Source organism: Perca fluviatilis, chromosome 22 (genome assembly GCF_010015445.1).
Source record: "Perca fluviatilis chromosome 22, GENO_Pfluv_1.0, whole genome shotgun sequence".
NCBI classification, from domain to species: Eukaryota; Metazoa; Chordata; class Actinopteri; order Perciformes; family Percidae; genus Perca; species Perca fluviatilis.
This window is the reverse complement of record NC_053133.1, coordinates 19,814,013-19,833,635: the sequence shown is the minus strand read 5'-3', so window position 1 is coordinate 19,833,635 and position 19,623 is coordinate 19,814,013. Positions and strand designations below refer to the sequence as shown.

The window sequence follows — 19,623 nt, the reverse complement described above, 5'->3', positions numbered from 1 at the left end:
ATAAAGGAATCAACAAGGAAAACACGGACGTCAGCAATCAGACTGGGCCGAACTTGGACGATGACTGAGTGGCCGAGTTGTCCTACAGAAAACCAGCGCTTTGTGTGCATCCTGAAGTCATTCCGAACTGGCCGCCTGTTTCAAAACAAATGTAAAAGCAGAGCAGCTCTGTTGTGGTAGCTGTTGTGTAGATGAAGTGGTTGCTAACTGGTTAAATTCAAATTCCCACTACTACTGCTGAATAGATATTTACAAAAAGCATTTCTGTCAAGTGGTAAAACACAGTTTATTTCTCTAAAATGTAGCAAGTATCTTGGATGAAAGTAAGAGAGTGGAAGGTGTGTGAAGGGGACCATCAATCAATCAAATTTTTATATTTGTCACATGAAATTGTACGAGGTACAATTCCAGTGAAATGTACTTTCATCCGCTCCCATCTAAAGCCACTGGTACAGACAGTACACTGAGGCTGACAATGGCTATCAGGTTTCAGGTGTGACAGATAGAGGCCTTCAATGACTGTGTGGCCAGCAGATAAAGGGCAGCATTTGTTTGTGGTTGGTTTTAATGCCATCCCGGGTGACCTTTTCCCCACAGGAACATCAGCACCCTGACAGATTAGCCTCAAAAGGAGCATTTGTGTTACTGAGAGTGCAGTTCCTGGGCTCCTGTATGATCTAAAAGGTCCAAAAACAGCATCCTATCCCAAAGAAATGTCATTGCTGAATTTAGCTACTCCAAACTACAGCAGCGATCTCCTTTTGAGTCTGTGGCCTAAACATAGCCTATTGAAAATGTGCAAATGCAGTTTACTAAAGCCGAATAAACATCTGGCACAAGATGACCTCAAACTGTACTGCTAACAGGATGGGAAATAACCAACATCGTACTAGGCAATTACAACTGGCTGATAAGTTTGTCTCGTGTTTACCAAGCCTTGTTGACAGCTAGCAAATCTTACTGTTTTTTCTAATCTTTTCCTTCTCAGGTCAGAACATTTGCATTACTGTGTAGTCTTGAGTACAAAGAAGTGTTTTGTGATTTGGTTTTCATATTTAAAAGTTAAATGTTTATGCTTAAAGCCTCCTACATTTATCAATTCAAAACATCCTCAAAAAATGTTATTGTGCAGATTACTAACTTATTTGTCTTATTGCATAGTAAATTGGATATTTGGGGTTTTTGGACAGTTAGTCGTACAAAAAAAACAAAAAAACTTTCGACTCATAATAGAGGACCATTTACTGTTTTGTTTTTTTATTGACCTAACAATTTATCTATTTTATCATACTCTACAGGTTAGTTGTAACCTTAAAATTATGCGACTGATGATGTTGCTCAACTAAGGAGGGGAAACTGAGTTTGTTGCTTAATACCCACAGGGAAATTTAGCTAATGTAAAAAGTGGCCAACAGCCACTTTGCCGATCTGACACAAAATAAAGTTGGCTTCTTGGTTTGCATTTTAGTTTGTGTGTTAATAATAATGATTTAAGTTTGCCACTCCCTGCACCTGAATACAGACAGGCCTGTGTTCTTTATCTCTGAGGTTTCTAAACACTGGCTGCTGAGAGGATGAAATCAACACATGAGTACAGTCGGACCAAAAAAGAGAAAATGGCATCACGTTGCACATCTTGTCTGTGTGTGTACGTAATGCATGTGGCCAACAGACTGAGCTCCCGTCCTATGACAGTGCTACAGCAGGGCATGCAGCGCAGCCACAGACTCACCCCTATCGCAAACAGCTGCCACAACCAGCCCAGCCATCAATTATTCACCGGGGCTTTGCCTCCTTGTTTACCTTTGAGGCTGGCGACCAAGGCCAGAGTGCATGGGAAAAGTGGCGAGTAACAGCAGCATGAGTGAACAGACCAGCGTTAGGTCTAATCATCATCATCATCAAATGCTACTGTGCTGAAAGTCAACATCAGAAATGATTTGAAACAACCAATTAACAAAATTGTTGTGATTTATTGTAGATGGGATGCATCAATTAGGGATTATGTTCTGGGGGCAAAAAAATAGTGCATTTCAGGGGCACTTGACATTAAGTAATAGATCAGTGGCATAAACAGATGCAGGGCAGCACGTCCACATGCACCTTGCCACCATTAGTGTGCAGGTTTACATTAAAATAAATAAAAATAAATACTGTCAGTGGCTGTCCTTATGCATGCACTGGAGGCTTGACATAACCCAGTTACCATTGCTGCCATTTCCCAGGAAGAATGCATGACTTCTCAAAGTGAAAGGAAGGGAAGGAGGGAGGGTGTGCATGTGCTTGTCAGATAGAACAAAGCAGAAGATCCATCTACACCGTGCACAAGTCTCCAGGGCACCAGCGGTTTGCTCTGTGACCACTTCTCTGGCTGCTTCTTTTCCACCTGACACAGGATGTCAGCCCAGACTGGCATTTATGGATGGATGGATAGCGACAACACCAAGAGCCCCAGAGGACCGGGGATCAGAGGAGCTCAGCTCAGCTCCCTGGTCACTTCCTCATGTGGATGTGCCAAAGCACCCCCTTTCTCCTGTTAATCCATCTCTGGAATGAAATACACCCCCCCCAACTACCAGTACCACTACATACTCACTCTCTCCCTCACACACACACACCCACCCATCTCCCATTACCCCTCTGTCCCACCAGATTGGGGGGAGGGGGGGCAGGCAGGATGTAAGACCAGCTGGTCATCAGCTCAGACAAAGAAACCTGCTGAATGTGCTCTTGCATCAAAAAGGCACTGTGATCCTCTACCCAATCCTCTATGCTGATTACAAAAGTAAAAAAAGACATACATAGTCTCACAGACATAGTTCTCTACAGTCAGGGTGGGGATAGCTTCTGTCACAGCCACAATCTGAGAAATTCATATAGTCTGGCCTAAGACATGGACACAAAACACTCACACGACAAATCCTACTTTAGATGTATTACGCTTTGTGTGCAATACTACCTCTGGCTTCAACATGCTTTACCAAAGCAGGAAAAAAAAAAGAGAGCAGAAGAGTGAGAAAGAGCTGCGCCAGAGGAACGATGTGGTTTTACCGCAGAGAGGCCAGTGGCAGGTGTAATTTATCTTTGGTCCAAGGCTAGTTCAGCAAGTCGCTGGGGAGAGACAAACCAGGTCTCCCCTGTAGAGTTAACTAAAAACTCAGGGAGGGAAGACTGACTGCAGAACTCACAAGTACACTGTAAGGACACAGTGTGAAGTGTATATGTCGTAGTATTTATACCAAATTTCCCTCGTAAGCAGCCAGCTTTTGGCTTTAAAGCCAAGCCAGGCTGCATTTCTCTTACACCTTTATTAGGAATGATTTAGTAGATGGGTGGAGCACCATTTATTCTCAATTAGACTGAGCCATTTTTCAATCTTCCTTGAGAAAATAATAAAGACTTATAAATCAAAGACACAAAATAAAACACTTGGCTATTCACGCTTGGGTAAAAAAAACAACAACAACAAAAAATGATAGCCCAATTCACATTTAGCAAGCTGAGTGAGGGGGTTTAATTTGGGTTTCTCTTGACCCGAGGCTGAACATACACAAGGGACTCAAGAGAAAAGTACTCCGATTTTTATCAGTGTATTTATGTACTGAAAAGTGACCCAAATGGCAGAAAAGCAGATCCCAGAGGAAGTGTACACTAAGACGCAGTGGCGTGTATGAAGGGGGGGGATCACAACTGAGGTGCTGAGGGGCATTTTCACGGCCGGGTGAAGCCCTAATCTCTCCTTTAGCCACAGCTCTGCACACACACAGAGAGGGCACTGGTGACAGCTGAGGATTAAAAAGATTGCATAGGCTAGTCATCCTTCCTATTTATCATGCACATATGCATCCTGTTAATTCCAAAAATAACATATCTACACATCTAATTTTTCCTTTTCAGACAAAACCAGACCTCCAATAAGTAGTGTAACTTTATGAATATGGAAAGAACAATTGGTCATTCAGGCGTTAATAGCAGTTACAGATTTGCTCACAGCCCAGATATTGGATGCCACAGTTAATATAATTCTTGGTGGCAAGAGGAAGGAAATCGGTACTGTAACATATCGGGTGTACCTGGAAGGTCCTATTAGGTAATAATACTGGGAGCAACATGCATAAAACCTGTTTTGCAAAGTCTAATGGAGACACACCCATTAGGGATTTGTTCCCTATTTCAACAATGGAAAAACCAAAATAAGAACAGGTAAATATACTCGGTCATGTGCATGTGTTGGAGGCAATTTTGGGCTTCTGCCTACCACACCTGCATCCCACCTGGTTCCTCCAAAAAGGGAGCCCCTTGTGCTGTTCAGCAGGTGTAACTGACCCCCAACAAATCTTAAAAGTGATCATTTGAGTCACGATATGCTTGCAGAATTAATGTACTCCTGGTGAAGGGCAGTGCAATGCGCACAAGAAACACAAAGAGCCATGACATTGGATATGAGGGTGGGGTGGGGGGGCGGCAATCGGACTTGTGAATGGACTTCTTTGTAAACTGTAATTGGGACTTGAGAATGGCTAAAAAGATAATTCCCTCTTCCTCAACATGATCTTTAAGGCAGGGCTAGTTTGTCAAAAGCAGCAGAGAGAAATTCAGATTACTTTAGTGCAAAATGTCCCTGCAGAAAACATAGAGCAAGTACAGGGAAATATAGATTGTGGGACATGTACTTTTAACTATCACATGCAATTCCTCAATTGACAAAAAAAAAACTTATAGAAATTGAAAGAAAAGAAGTTAACAATGTTTTTTCCATTTTTGCTCTGGTGTTTCAATGATTAACATGAACAAAACTCACAAAGTAAATGTCCCAATAGCAAAACAAAAGACCCATTGCAGGCATCTGAGATTAGTTTTTGTGCAATGAGAAAACAGAGCTCCGACGCAGCATTACGGGCTAAGGATGTATGGGCATGAGGGGAATTCCTGACCAGCTGCCTACTTTTAAGGTTTCTCCAAACTCATTTCATACAGATAAGTCATACTTAATGCTACTATTTCATATTGTATAATCACTACCTAGATAGGATGTTGCCATAAAATCAGACAAAAACAGTAATTCTAAATTTATTTTTTACAAACCTAAAATGTTCTTGATGTGGCAAATGGAGACATCATTGCCGCAGAGAGCATAATCTAAGATTGGTGGGCAGTGTGGTGGGGGTGAGTCACAGCAAACTTAAGAAACTGTTAGGACGTCTAAATCTCCATCTGTTCACTACGTTTAATCCCTACCAATACAATCTAGACCTATCCATCCCCAGTAGGTTTAAACATGGTCCCAGTTTCCTGTTTTTAAAACATCTTTAGGGCTGTATTGATTATGTCATGGTGTAAAATGTTAGTGTACACATAAATTCACCTGACTGAAACTAACCCTGCTTGACTGACCTGTAAATTTGTGACTATGCCCGAGGACAGTTTGTAGCCCCCGCTTTAAAAGAAGTGAGTTTGTGAAGAGGTGTCACCTCTGAGCCGATTATTCTCTATCTATGGCATATGTTGTACATACTGGTGCAGCCAATAAGCATGCCACGATTCAGCCATACCGGGCTCATTCACAGACACATGGGATGAACTGATGAGCAAAAATGCCTCGGGATGTTAGACGGACATCTAAAAATAGACTGACAAGTAAGTCAACAGACTCATCTCTGACTTGAATACACAGTGACAGGGAAGGAGCACACAAAAGCATAAAAAGACATTTAGACCCTCGCGCTCTTATGAGCTCATTATGGTAATGCCATTCATCAAACAGTCCATGCCCTTGTTCCCAACCCTGTATGGGCCTGACCTCTCACACTGCTCCCTCGCTGAAGCCCCGCTGACTCTGATGACCAGAGAAGGCCCATATGCTTTGTGTCTGCACGCTATGCATTCACTGCGACCACATGAGACATTCTGTCACCACACATTTATGTCCCCTGGTTGAAGCCAGTGCCACACAGAGAGACTGTCGGTTAGCTGTCTGCACCAGAATATTTGGTGTATCTGTCGCTCAGCATTTCAGGGGCCATGCACCAGGTACACTGTGTATATCTGACAGGTATGAACTAAGTGGAGAAAACGTAGGCCTCAGTTTTTGGGCCAAGAAAAGGCGCCAACTAAACTGAAGACGGGTAAAATATTCAGCAGCTGATGTATAGTGTGTCTTCATGAGTAGCTCTCTGTCCATCTGTGCCCAAAACGGTACAGGTAAGAGCCAAGTATGTGTACACAGAGTAGTTACTGTATATGCACAAGGCTATATTTTATCAAACTAAACTCAGGGAGGGCTAATCTAAAATAAGTACTCTTGTGTAAAAACTAACACTAGCAAAGCGATTGTTCAAAAACACAAATGCATCCATTGCTAGAAGAAGCAATATAGCGTGTGATTCCCAAAAAGGTGACAGGCACTGTCAACACTTCAGCCTCTGTTGACTTGTTAACAACGTTGTAGTAAACGTGCCACTTGCCCCTTTCACCACTTAAGCCATGAAACGTGAGAGACTGACAATGTCTAAACTCCCTGCTCCATCACAATCGCACCCAGTGCCTTTTCTGCTCCCTTAAACTAAACACTTTGGCTGTGCAAAGAGAACTTTTATCATATTTCAAATGTGGGTGTGTTGGTGGGGGACAGCGTTGCAATTCATTCCACGCATGCCTTCCCACACTGCATCCAATCTAACTGGCCAGTGATGCCATTACTACAGGCAACGTGTTGTGTGCCAGCAGTTTTGGTCAGGGTTAGTCCCTCACAACATGCAGCATACCCAGCCGGAGAACCCTCTGCACTCCTCAACTGACTAAAGCACCTAAGTCCACTTATCTTCCTAGTTAGTTAAGACTCAAGTCTTCCTGGAAATACATACAATGATGGATTACCTAGTAGTAACATCATGACTCAAGTTTGGAGCCGATTTTGTCTTTGTTTGACACTTACATATGTGCAAAACAAAGCAAATGTACTCTATATATGCCATCTTGCGATCATTATCTAATGATGTTACGTTACAGCACTGCAGAATGGCCAAACACATTTCCAAGGAGGCAAGGAAGGAGGTACCCTTGCTGAGAAGGAATTACCTGAGCAGGTGATATCATGTATGCCATTTCACCCTAAGTAACCTTTGCTTTCCACTAAGTAAATTAAACACCAACTATGTGCAAGTGTAGTGCTGCAGGGTGAATTTACATAACATAATTAAAACCAAGAAACCATTCACATGAGATCCACATATAGCCACTTCAGTCAGGGGAATAACACACAAGTGCTGATAGACACAGAGGAGACATTTTTTTTTAAACCCTGCATACCTTTGGTAGCTCTTTGAGTTGATTGGCATCAAGGAGAAGCTCTTCCAGGCTGCGACTATAGCGGAATACCTCATCAGGGACTGTCTGCAAGTTGCAATGTCGCTTGTCCACCGACTCGACGTGGCGGTTGCAGCGCCACAGGGGGATACACTTCAGCATGTCCGGCCGCCGTGGGGGATTTGGTTGCCGGTTCTACTGAAATCTCCGCATCGGAGGGCGAAGGTCGAGGAGAGAGAGGATATTTTGAGGGAGTGGGCTCACTCAATGTCAAAACACTCACTGTGTTCCCACGACGGTCCTGAACAGGAGGCCAAAATCCACTTAGAGACACAAAAATAATCCCTTCGATCTGTTAGCGATATTCCCAGTTTCAGTTCAGCTGTGTTCAAGGATTGTCAGGTTCGCCCTCGTGTCATCCACCCCGGAATTACAATGAACATAAACAAAAATGAGAACTTACGCTCGGCTGAAGTGTTTCCTCACTTCTTGCACTCACTTCTTCACAGAGACGGGACTAACGTTAGCTTGTTTTGCTACCGCCACATCCCTGTATGAGACCGAAGCTCTGCCGCGGCTAGCGCAAAAACATGCCAACGACCCACATATGCATAAACGGCGCTGCAAGTATCCTAGTCATGAGTGGCGACTGCTAATACAACCACTTGACTTGGGTTACAGATACTTTACTACCACAAAACAGCTAACATTACCCACGGAGCGAGGCAGCAGAGATTAACCCGAGTATGGCTGCGCAAGGATGTGCTCGTCCTCATCGCCTGCTGTGTTGTGTTAGCAGGCTAGTTACCAAAGCCATTTTCTTTTCCTAGGATGGCGAAGGCACGGCCCGCCCTACTCTCCCTTTGATTGGCTATTACTTGTTGCCTTCCTTGGGTTGGGTTGGTTACGATTAGGCAAGAGCAGTGGGATTGGTTAGGGTTAGGGTAACAATGTCAAGGTAAGCCAATCAGAGACGGAGTAGGCAGAGCAAGGGTCCTGGGGGGGAAAAAAACTCGCTTTGGCATCGGCTAGTAGCTAGCTAGCTGACTGAATGTCTTTGTGCCTAGCTGCCGTTATGCACTAGTATAACGAACGTTACGGAAAACATTCTTATCTGGCCAAATGTATAGACGTCAAATAAACTGCCCAGTGAGTGTTTTTTTTTTTAATGCGACGTATAATGCCAGCAGCGACAGCAGGAGTTTCAGCAACAGCCGTGCATCCCTCCCCTTTGAGCTGAGGCAGGCCGGTTTGTCCTGTGGGGGGCTGGGCAGTTGCTAAGTTTGAGAGTTACGTTACTTTTTAGCTCCATCTAGCGGCGAGTATCAGTTGGCTGGCTTTAACTGATACAGTACTACTAAAACAATTCAAATCTATTACTAAATACAAAATAGTCATGGCTGGAAAATTAGTAAATAATAATCATAAACCCGGTTAAATGGCACAGACACTCCAGGATCCTGCCAAGTCTCGGCGAAAGGACACCACAGCTCCCGACATCCTGCTGTAGTTTAACTGCCAATTAACTTTGTGTGCATTGACGAATGAAAGTACGGTAAGTTATTTACCTGACATTTGCACTGCTCAAGTCAACAGTTACTTTATTTTTGCTGCTCCATCCAAAATAAAAGGACTTTTCCTGTCATGTGTCATGCATGTAGTACACGCGAGTAGGCTACAGAACCATAGACTGTCTTATACATTCTATGTACAGAACAGAAAACGGCTCCAAGTAGCCTTTAGAAAACGTTTTTCTGGTCCAATGACCTTGAGCACAAATGTGAACAAAACCATGCATATAGATTAATCTGATTTTGATCACTTCAATATTGCTTTACTGTTCAACATGTTTCAAGCAATCATGTTTCTTTATCAATGCAATATTCAAGAGACCGTTTGTCAATCATCCACCTACAAATTATTCTTCCTCAACGTACTGTTTGGTTGTAAGTAGATGATACAAACTAATTATGGGGCTAATGCAGAGATAAAAAATAAATGCTTGGCAAAGGTGAATAGTCAGTGGAGTATTAACAATGCATCTGCCACAATATTCAAACCCATCACAAGTGAAGCAGTTTAAAAATAAGTATGGCAACATTCAGTATGCCAAACAAAAGGGGAATTGCATTTACAGTGGTCAGAGGTAGAGGCAAGATACAGTATGCGGATCATTTTTACTGATACTTAAGTAAAAAATAGCCTACCTTTGCTTAAAGTCTGAATGGTTATTCGTGTTCATGAGTATGAAAAGTTTTTCACTCCCTGTACAAACAGAAGCTGGGGCATTTGAGAATAACCAATACAATATTAGACCATCAACAAATGCTTTAAGTACATGTTTTTGACTTATGAATCAAATGCTTTGTTCTAGAACCAGAACACATAAGTGTGTTTATCAATACCTTAAAATTAAAAAGGTTTTTCATAACCATACATTAAAAAAACAAAAAACAAAAAATGGCATCACTTTTTCTGGACAAACAATAACTTTTAATCATGGAAAGAAAGTGTTTACATGTCCTGGCAATTTCATGAAAGAAAAAATAAAATAAAATAAAGGAGCTAAGCAGGAAAATGTAATTGTGTTAGAAGATTGGATTACAAAATTTGAAACTTGCACCAAAAAAGTTGTCTTCACAGATAAAGCAAAAATCGACATGGAAATACTTTTAATGAATCCCCCTAATGGGGTGTTTAACATTAATATCAACAGTATTTAAAAAAAAAAGAAAAGAAATAAAAACATAATTACAAGTTTCAGGAGGACCGCATCTCTAGCTGCATTGACTGTGGCTGAAATGAGTTTAGGTGACAGGTATAGGGATGGGTGCTGGTGAACCATTTCAAAAACACTTTACGCAGAGAGGTCACTGCTGTTGAAACGATCTTGGTCATACACCTCGGCGACAACTTTTCGACCTCCGAACCAGCGGTCATTGAGGGCTTGGATTGCTTTGTTCATCTCTGAGGCCATGGAAAACTCTACGAATATTTTGACGATGATATCGGCATCCTCTTCTTCTCCTTGCTTTTCCTGGTATATGATGACTCTGTTGACGCAGCCAAACTTCCCACACTCTTCCGTCACCTCACCCTCCAGGTCGTCGTCAATGTCCTCCGGTCCAACCATATTTCGAAGCACCATCACCGTGGACTGGAAAGGAGTAAAGAAAGAATTTAACAAATAAATTTAAAAAAAACTAACATTTTGATGATAATGAGTAAATAAAAGCCTTAAATCACTTTCTTTTGACCCCTTAATTTCCCAAACCTCACCTCTGATTTTCTAAGCAGTTTCTGCATCACCATATGTCTGGCACTGCTGCCTGAAATGCTCATGTGTTCTTGGTCACTCAACATCTCTTGCCCTGTACCATCCTGCAGCATCTCCTCTTTCTCTTCTTTCCGCTCTTGTTGGTTGGTGCCACCAACTTGATTAGACAGGACGGGAGGTGATGCAAGCACAGGGTTCACAAGACCAACCTGGGGAAGCACTGGTATGGGAGGACGCACTGGAGTCACACCTTTTAGGGAAAGGCAGACATGCAGACAGTGACATCAAATGTGCAAATAGACAAACTTTAAAAAAAAAAAAAATAACCACAGTCAAGTATTTACTTAGAGCATGTGCTAACCACCAGACCAGATAATAAAGCACACTCATTGCTGGTCAAGTTAAATTAAGTACTGAGCCTGTTAATCAAATGTCTAACAGCTTGCAACTTGAAACCATTACAGTGGGCTAGGATAAACCCATACTCTAAGATTTAATCTCCTTCAATGATATGCCAATGAGTTCTAAAATTGTAAGCAGCATCAAGTCATCTGGGTGGCCATACAAATTGGCAAGATACTGTATTTGTGATCCATAGAAATGTACAGTTATCCAAATATTGTGAGGAAGATTTCAACAGTATTGAGGTATTACAGTACACCAGGGTTATTTAGGAATACCGAAAGTATGATTTATAATACAATCAAAAACAGACACTCCTTTCTAGTAATCTGATACAGAGATGCTATATTGAAGGGATGTATTGTACTTCACAGCACGCGTCTCCAGAGGTCGCAAGCAATGATTTATAGGAAAGGGGTGCTCATTTCCAATCTATTCATTGTTCTATGGGCCATAACTACCGTATTTTCCGCACTATAAGGCGCACCGGATTATAAGGCGCACCTTCAATGAATGGCCTATTTTAGAACTTTTTTCATATATAGGGCGCACCGGATTATAAAGCGCATAGAATAGAAGATACTGCAGTCAAACGTTTGACTGGGGTTGCGTTATGCATCCACTAGATGGAGCTGTGCTAAAGGGAATGTCAACAAAACCGTCAGATAAAGTCAAACTTTATGAAGCGTTCTGACAACTCAGTTCACTCCCTCCTTATAGCATTTAAATCTAAGTGGTCCGGAAAATGGCGATCGTCTCAACGTGGTCCCTGACATGTTGTCATCGGCTTGTCCGCTTCCATTGGCCATATCAGAGGCAAACCTGAACGGATTGGCTAATATGAGCTACCAATCGAAAGCTTAGAAGCTAGGGAATACGATGACGCCCACATCGATCATGTAGCAAGCTGGGCAGAGAAGCTAGCGACGATGACAAGTGCGGAAATGGAAAAACACGCACGTTTTCCGTTGTGATTGACCCGAAAACTTCAACATTGTGAGGGCGAACAGATCGTTTTGGAATATAAAGCTTGGATATTACATTTCCTTGGACTTTTGTGGATTTATGAAAATCAAGTTTTGGCCAAAATACCACTTTGTTGCTGAAAGGACAACGAAATCAGGTATGGATGCGCACTCGACAACGCGCGCGGATTATGGCTAAATTGTTTTATTGTAAATTGTTTACTTTGTAACAGTTGTGTAACTGCTATAAATCATCGTATGCTTTGTATGTTAGCTTAAATTAATCATTAGAGGCTAAGCTTTCAATTGGTGTGTCGCATGGCTGTATATTTTGAATATTTAATGCTTTAAAGTTATAAAAACGCGAATGAGTGGAAGTTTTATCGAGGTTAAAGCGACGCCCGTCAACGGGGCAGTGATCCGAGAGGTTGATCCATATATAAGGCGCTCCGGATTATAAGGCGCACTGTCGTTTGAGAAAATTAAAAGGCTTTTAAGTGCGCCTTATAGTGCGGAAAATACGGTATTCAAACCCAGAAAGACCTATCGTATACCTCAGTGAAATGTCAGGAAGGTCAGAAATAAATAAAAATAAAAAAGATACTGCCCAATCCTAAATTATTAAAACCTGGCATATATCAACTGTGCAGCCATGATAAATATGGGAAAAAAATAAAAAATTATATTCACAAGCTTTATTCATTGCGAAACAAAGTAAGCAGTTAAGACCTTTAAAAGTGGCACGAGTTTTAAAACAATAGGTTAAGTTGCATTGCATGTAAAGCTCTATTGCAACAGCACTATAAAAGCACAATTAAGAATGATTAAACTCTTGCTTTTATAATAATGAGCACTCACTCATGTCTTTGTACACACCTGTGATGACCCCTGGTGCCTGGGCAGCCATAACAGCCTGAGGTATTCCCATTTGCTGACTGAGAAGTTGGGGCGCGGCTAACGCTCCCAGGACTGATGCGCCGGCTACAGCCTCCTTAAGAGAGGGGGGCCGAAGACATTAGGTAAGGGAAACACACAGAGAACAGCACAAGGCAGCACAGTCAACGATCACACAATATGGCACAGAGTGAGCTCAACCTTGCCTCTCTTTATCAAGGTCACATACATTACTACAGTATAGATTTACTAACAAAAATCAGACTATTCTTGGCAAGTCAAAAACTTACAGCACTGACGTTTAGAAAGTTTTCAATCATGACACATTTTACAAGGAACACAACTGTCTGGTTAATCATTGTGACTGTTCGCACTGAAAAATGGCAGTCAATGTGTTTGTGCCAACTAAGAGAAGACTCTTAGCTTACACACCCAATCAGTGAATGGGAGGAGCTTTTATCGCTTATGTTACTATATAATGTATACTATACAAAAAGGAAAATAGATCTTCTGACTGTTTGAACACATCGAACTGGATTTAAAAAAAAGATTGAGCCCAGAAGGTCTCATTTTTCAGGGCTGTTAAATTGACACTGTCAGGGCAAGTACTGTTTTTATGTGATCCTACAAAACTGGGCTTCTCCCAGTCACCTCAATAAAAATATTCTATGCCCATATTATCTGTGCTTTTGGTGTCAATTCTAGCTAGATCTGGGTTATATTTACCTGGAAGGCCATTAAATCCCTTTGGAAGGGATTCATACTTGCCTGGGCCGTTATCTTAGCGGTGGCTGCCGCTGCGGCCACAGCTGCAGCCGGCGGCAGACCACCAGGGGTCGTGGGGGTCAGTAGGGGCATGGGCGGGGTCACTGCTTTGCCCACCCGTAGGTACTGACCCCCCAGGTCAAAGAGGTTCATAGAAGACACAGCATCCAGGGCTGACTGAGGCTTTTCATACTCTGCAAGTGAATAATAATAATAGTAAATAGCGGAGCAATGGCAACACAAAGAGCACGAGCGAATGAGGGCCCTCCAGCTCACCAATGAAGCCAAAGCCTCTGTGTCGCCCTGTGGTGGGGTCTCTGGCTAACGTGCAAGACTTGATCCTTCCGAAGGCTTCAAACACACTCTTGATGTCATCATCTGACAGGTCAGGGTGGACGGACGCCACGTAGATCCGATTGAAGGCGCGCGCCTCCTCTGCCAGCTGGTCAATGATGGGTTGCGCCTGACCGATGTTACTTGGCCGCCCAACCTATAGCACAGATCATACCAGCAGGGCTACTGAGTAAGGGATTTTTGTACCAACCCGAGAACGCACTACCGCAAAACTCCAAATCCCTGCAGCACTAACTTTCGACAACCACCGAGTTCAGTCAAAGCCACCCTCCTCCTACAATTATGACACAATGCTATCCTGGCAAGTATTCTCTGGTTTTGCATATGTGCATGCCCATTACTACACTATTTGAAGGATCTGATAAAGTGGTTCCGAGATCTAAAAAAAAAAACCTGCACATTTCTTGCCTGTCCTATCATTCTTATACTGGCCACCAGATACTAAATATTCCATGTTTTCACAAAAAGACAACACTAAACTATGGACAATACTTAAAGTTCTGTGTAGATCCCTTGTACTTTTCAGAACTCTAATTTTAAATGACCACAAATATAAAACAAACCAGGTCTCTAGGGGATGTCCATCAGCTGAACATGAATTTAATCACTACTGCACTTAGATCCTTGATGAGTTATGCAATACAGATACATTGTCAGCTCTCATTACAAGAGTGAAAAACAATACAACTTGCCATAGTACCAATTACCACTTCATTTACAATGCAAATACAAAGCTGTTTTGTAAATATCGCCGAAACTATCAAACAAGCGTTATTTCAAAACCACCAGCTCAGCCAGTCACACTGTGCATGCACAGTGTGACTGGCTGAGCTGGTGGCAAACCGAAAGGAGAACGCATTAAGTGTATCGTGCTACTGCTACGCACCCTGAAAACTTCCTCTCCCTAGTCAAGACGAGTATCTAAGTACGACTGGGATCTGTACTACAGATGGGGCGGCCAAGCAACACCAACCAGGCGCAGCCCATCATCAGCACATCTTGGACACAGAGCGACGCCACGCGCCGCTGGGCATCCTACTGGAACTGGTCACTAAAATAGCCTTGATGACATCATGGAAGCATAACACACAACACAGACAGTACACTAAACATACACCCAGACATACACACAACACACGCACCTGGGAATCAACAGACAGACAAGCAAAGGGGGAGAGAAATTAGTCACATATGGATAATTTCACAAGTCATCACAAAAGCAGTTAATTAACTAATCAAATCCATATTCAGGGAGGAATCCAAATCTCTGTTAAATCAAACCACACTATATCTATCTATATTAAATTGTTTCCGTGTACCTAAGACATCGAGAGGTACTCCTATCTCCAGACAACTCACCTTAATGTTTCTCCCCCCAAGCATGACTGAGTTCATCTGCTCCAGAGCCAGCTGGGCAGCTTCTGGCACATCATACTCCACAAATGCAAACCCCTACACAGTCATATACAAACATTGAAGAGTTAGGCAGCTTTACTTGTAATCTTCTGCACTTAAATCAAGATGCAAAAGAAAAATGTATACCATGATTAACACTGACCTTGTGTTTCATTGTAACAGAATCCCAAGACATGTCTATGCTCTTGATTGGGCCGAAGGGGGCAAAGGCCTGTCTGATGGTGTCCTCACCAAGCTCATAGTATATGGAGCCCACATACACCCGACACATGATGGCTAGGGCACGTTGCCGCTGAGCTGCCACCTGCCAGCCGGGGAAAACAACATATAAGCACTAGAGTGTAAAACAAAAGGAGAACACACACACTAATAATAATAATAATAATAATAATAATAAATGTGTATTTTCTACTGTGCTGGCTTTGCCCCAAAATAGTTAAGAGGCCAATTCCAAGTTAGGGGGTATGGACAGGTAAATAGGGTAATAATGTGATACTGTAATCAATGGACAGAACTTTGTGAAAAAAAATACTAACATGTAGAACAGTTATAAAATACTGATGTCACAACTTGTAATTACAATATGACCTCTATTCTGTCACTATTGAACAGACATATGGAGAAAAACACACTTAAGTGATTGACATGCACAGCCCTCACAAATATTTGGCTTCAGTAACTGACCTGTAGTCCAGGGATGCAAGTTAGGTAACAAACGTTATCCATATAAAGTCTTGATGAAACCTTTTAAACCTTCTTCTCAAGTCTAAGGGGAGTGATGGTTTAACCACTGAAAGTTGCTGTGTTGTTTACGGATGCCTTTAAGTCAGTCTGCTTCTGTTATTTAATTCTATTACCAACAAAACATGTGCCTAATTCATGACATAATGGAAAGTTGACTTGTTCATTGACAGAACAACTAGACTTTAAGATGGCCAAAAAGAATCCCTGTTCCAGCAGTTCTCTCATTTTGGTCCATTAAAAAGGGATTGCTATCCCTCTTTCGCCCCATGCCAAGAACTTTGTTTTTAAATCAAGCAAATGCATATAGTTCTTAAAGAGAACCGACTTTTTTCACATTTATAAACCCTTTAAAAAAAAGCCCATTAACAACCAAAGAGCTTTTAATATCTTGTTAAAAATACTAATGCAAATGATCCCAACGTGACTCAGGAAAGCAAATATGTGCTTCAACGATTAATAACAGTCAATGAGCTCAACGAGGATTACTAACATGGTTGCAAGTACACTAGCAGTAGAAAGCCATGTTTTCTTTAAAATATGCATTATTTGGTTAGATGAAAAGGGCAGGGATTGTTGCCAAAGCAACCAGTAAAAGAAGGGTAACAGTCCTTTTCCATTGGGAATGCGCACAGAAAAATAATTTAATAATCTATTGACCGATTGTAAAGGTGAGAGAGGATCTCCAAAGCCCATTGTCACTGCTGCCATCTGAAAGACAGTAAAGATGAAAAAAGTGCTGAAAAGTAGGTTAGATATACCTTAGCTCTGCTTTTTCAAAAATGTCATTGCTTTGCTAGATAGACAAAAGTGGTTAAGATAACACTATATTCAGAAGCTCCCTTTAAACAACACACAGTTTGGGGAGTTGCCTTCCCTATCTAAATTACAAAATACCACACAGCAATAAACATAAACAAATCCCCTTTAAAAGTGCAAAGCATTTAACATGATAATCAATGCCTTCTTGACGATCTTTTCCACCTGAAAAAGAGCAGACGCAAAAGCAAGGGCACGTGGTCTACACGTGGTCTTTTTTCACAGCATGGGTCGAGAAGAGAGTAAGACTCCCAAGAGAGCTTTTACACAACATAATATATGAAAAGGCTAAGATATTCTGTCTAGAATCAAGACTTAGACGACACGTGCATTACAAACTTTGTCCCGCAGAGTACCAATACATTTTACACATCTCACCTGCAGGTTGGTGAGCTGTTGTTGCTGATGGGCGATTGTCTGCTTCACCAACACACTCTTAATGCTTTGTTCCATGGCATACTTCTTTGCCTGGAAAAGGAGAAAAGTCATTGCATTCAAGTCCCTCATATGAACAAACACTTGTTATAACATTACTGAGACCAAAAAAATGTCAGCAATATCTGCGTTAATCTTTTCAGATACATTCCAACAGCAAAGACGCAAAATGTGTTCTAAAAATATCAAACAGGCACATAGAATATTTTCCAACATTAAAATGAGGCCTTCACTTACATATCAGACATTTAAAAGATAATAAAATGCAAATAGGAATAAAGAAATTATAAAAAGAAAAATCTGCTTTTCAAAAGGGTTCTTATATTGTTAAAATGATATCATACTTTCATTATTTGTACATCAAATGTCAAACTCAGACATGGAAGTTGCAGCCTTTGTCTTGCACAAAAGTAAAAAGCTGATTAGACACAGTTACACCTATACATGGACAAGAAATTGGCTAAACAAAAAGAAGATTAAAACAGGTTTCTTTAGTCGCCTACCCCAAATATGCATGTAAATAATTGCATGGATTTACTTTTATCAAATAAACTTACAATGGTAATTACATTATCACTAAAGGTACATGTATGTCAGGGATTTCCTACCCTCTGAAGTGCCTCCTGCTGCTCTGGGGTAAGAGGCGGCAGGCCAAGCTTGGAGCCTGTGCCCTGTCCATTCTCCATCGTCAGAGCTTCACCTCCCTGCAATTCAGAAACAGCAATTTATGAAAAAACAACTGAGAAAGAGTTGGGAGCATTAACACCTGCCTGTATGTACATACATAACTATATTTTCCCAGTAAAAAAAAATTAATAATTCCAGCGTTGCACATCACCTCACACAGCACATGTTATTTAATATTCTAGCATACAGGACATACACCCGGATTTAAACCAGGTGGGACGGGACAAACTCCTTACCTACGCAACCCGCTAATCGCTGGGTCCACCAGACTGAGGCAGGAAAGCCCCCAAGGGGAAGAGGACTGATGGGGAAGCTTTAACAATTCAACAAATTCTAGGGAAAATAAAAAATGCCTTCAGACTAACAATAAGAGAAACAGGCAGCTAGGGCTGGGTACCGAACTTCGATACTTTTAGGCACCGACCGAATTGCTTCCTTAGCATCGAGCCTCGAAAAGTGCCTCTTCATTCACTACTAAAATTTCACTACCTAAGGAGTAAATTTCATCAGTGATAGTGAGCTAATAAGCATGCAGCATGTTTATACCAAGATCTAATAATGCTCGTCATTGGATGTCTAACATTACACCACGTAGACCATGCAGAAAAACACTGACAGAAGGGCTCATGTGTGGTGTTGTATTTTAAATAGGCATTAAGTCAGTGTGCGTCACATAGGTGTAAATGAGCTGGAAAATGATTTAAAAAAAAAGATGTGTAACGTAATATGTAATTTATTTTTGTTAAAAATGGATTTCGAAAAAATAAATTAAAAAAGTATCGTTCAGGAACAGTTATCGAATTCCCGGTATAAAAAAAAATTATGTGAACGATACCCAGCCCTACAGGTAGCTGGCATTATTTTTACATTGCAATCTTCAAGCCCGTCTTTCCTTAAATTTTAGTCAAAGAAAACATGTAGAATTCTGCAGGCTCGGCACCATTGATTTATGTGATGAGTAATACCTTTTCCTTCCTATAAGGTTCCTAGAATTGAGTTCGCCAACGTTAGCGTGATGCACATGCATGCTGATGACGGAGCTCATCTTAACATAAGCTAGCTACATTATTAAATAGATAGCAACAGAGGGCTAAAGTTAAACTTTAGGCGAACACGGGATTAGCTAAAGTCGACATGGACATTAACTACAACCGATCTGTACTACACCTAAATGATGAATTGCATAAGTATTACCAAAAAGCACTATGTGATGAGCGAGGCCTGGTTTCGATTTAGCTTAGCTACGTTATCTTTGTTGCTAGCAAGGAGCTAGCTGATGTTAGCTAGGCATAAATTACAATGGCGTTTGAAGCAAGCTCTATTTTCCCCAGTGAGATACATTGTCATTTCACAGGCTATCTCGTAAAAATAAATTCCACTAAACATCGCGAATTACTTACGCAACCGCCACTGTAGCTGGAAACGTTAATGTTTCTATTTATCAAGGGATTTATTTACCGCAGTCTCTGTTACCGCCATGAAGCACACCTTCTTGAAAAGGCCCACACCACAACACTCGCGAGATCCTTACGTTTTCAATTCAAGGTATCGCGATAATTTAAC

The 19,623-nt window shown here is 41.5% G+C and overlaps 2 protein-coding genes across 23 annotated transcripts in view; both read right to left on the bottom strand.

Annotated features, from left to right (window-relative positions):
• The window catches only part of scrib (scribble planar cell polarity protein), a 68,923-nt gene extending 60,809 nt beyond the window's left edge, over nt 1–8,114 (bottom strand). For 8 of the 16 annotated variants that reach the window (XM_039790420.1, XM_039790425.1, XM_039790427.1 and 5 more), the window contains exon 1: nt 7,309–8,114. In XM_039790420.1, coding sequence (XP_039646354.1) covers nt 7,309–7,467 — 159 coding nt within the window. In that variant the 5' untranslated portion in view covers nt 7,468–8,114. The remainder of the gene's footprint in view (nt 1–7,308) is intronic. The other 8 variants (XM_039790429.1, XM_039790432.1, XM_039790430.1 and 5 more) reach the window with 3 other exon arrangements.
• A 1,661-nt stretch (nt 8,115–9,775) lies between these two features.
• Nucleotides 9,776–19,623, bottom strand: LOC120552398 (poly(U)-binding-splicing factor PUF60-like). 7 transcript variants are annotated; one of them, XM_039790440.1, is made up of 12 exons: nt 19,519–19,594; nt 18,297–18,393; nt 17,982–18,077; nt 17,317–17,406; nt 16,780–16,830; nt 15,521–15,682; nt 15,322–15,414; nt 13,885–14,098; nt 13,570–13,802; nt 12,808–12,940; nt 10,585–10,832; nt 9,776–10,462 (listed from the first exon to the last, which is right to left on the bottom strand). In XM_039790440.1, exons 3-12 carry the CDS (start codon nt 18,057–18,059, stop codon nt 10,163–10,165), a joined length of 1,602 nt encoding a protein of 533 aa, XP_039646374.1. In that variant the 5' UTR covers nt 18,060–18,077; nt 18,297–18,393; nt 19,519–19,594; the 3' UTR covers nt 9,776–10,162. The 7 variants fall into 7 exon arrangements, with proteins under 7 accessions (XP_039646374.1, XP_039646377.1, XP_039646372.1 ...); XM_039790443.1 differs by lacking the exon at nt 19,519–19,594 and adding an exon at nt 19,461–19,479; XM_039790438.1 differs by lacking the exon at nt 18,297–18,393 and having other exon boundaries at nt 19,519–19,623.

What these genes read in the sequence shown, in the direction of transcription:
- LOC120552398 (XM_039790438.1), bottom strand. Translation starts at nt 19,539, where the DNA reads ATGGCGGTAACAGAGACTGCG. An exon ending in CTCTCTCACCTTTACAATCG is followed by an intron (nt 15,683 to 16,779) that starts GTCAATAGATTA and finishes CCCGGCTGGCAG; the next exon opens with GTGGCAGCTCAGCGGCAACG. An exon ending in AACTGCTTAGAAAATCAGAG is followed by an intron (nt 10,463 to 10,584) that starts GTGAGGTTTGGG and finishes ACTCCTTTCCAG; the next exon opens with TCCACGGTGATGGTGCTTCG.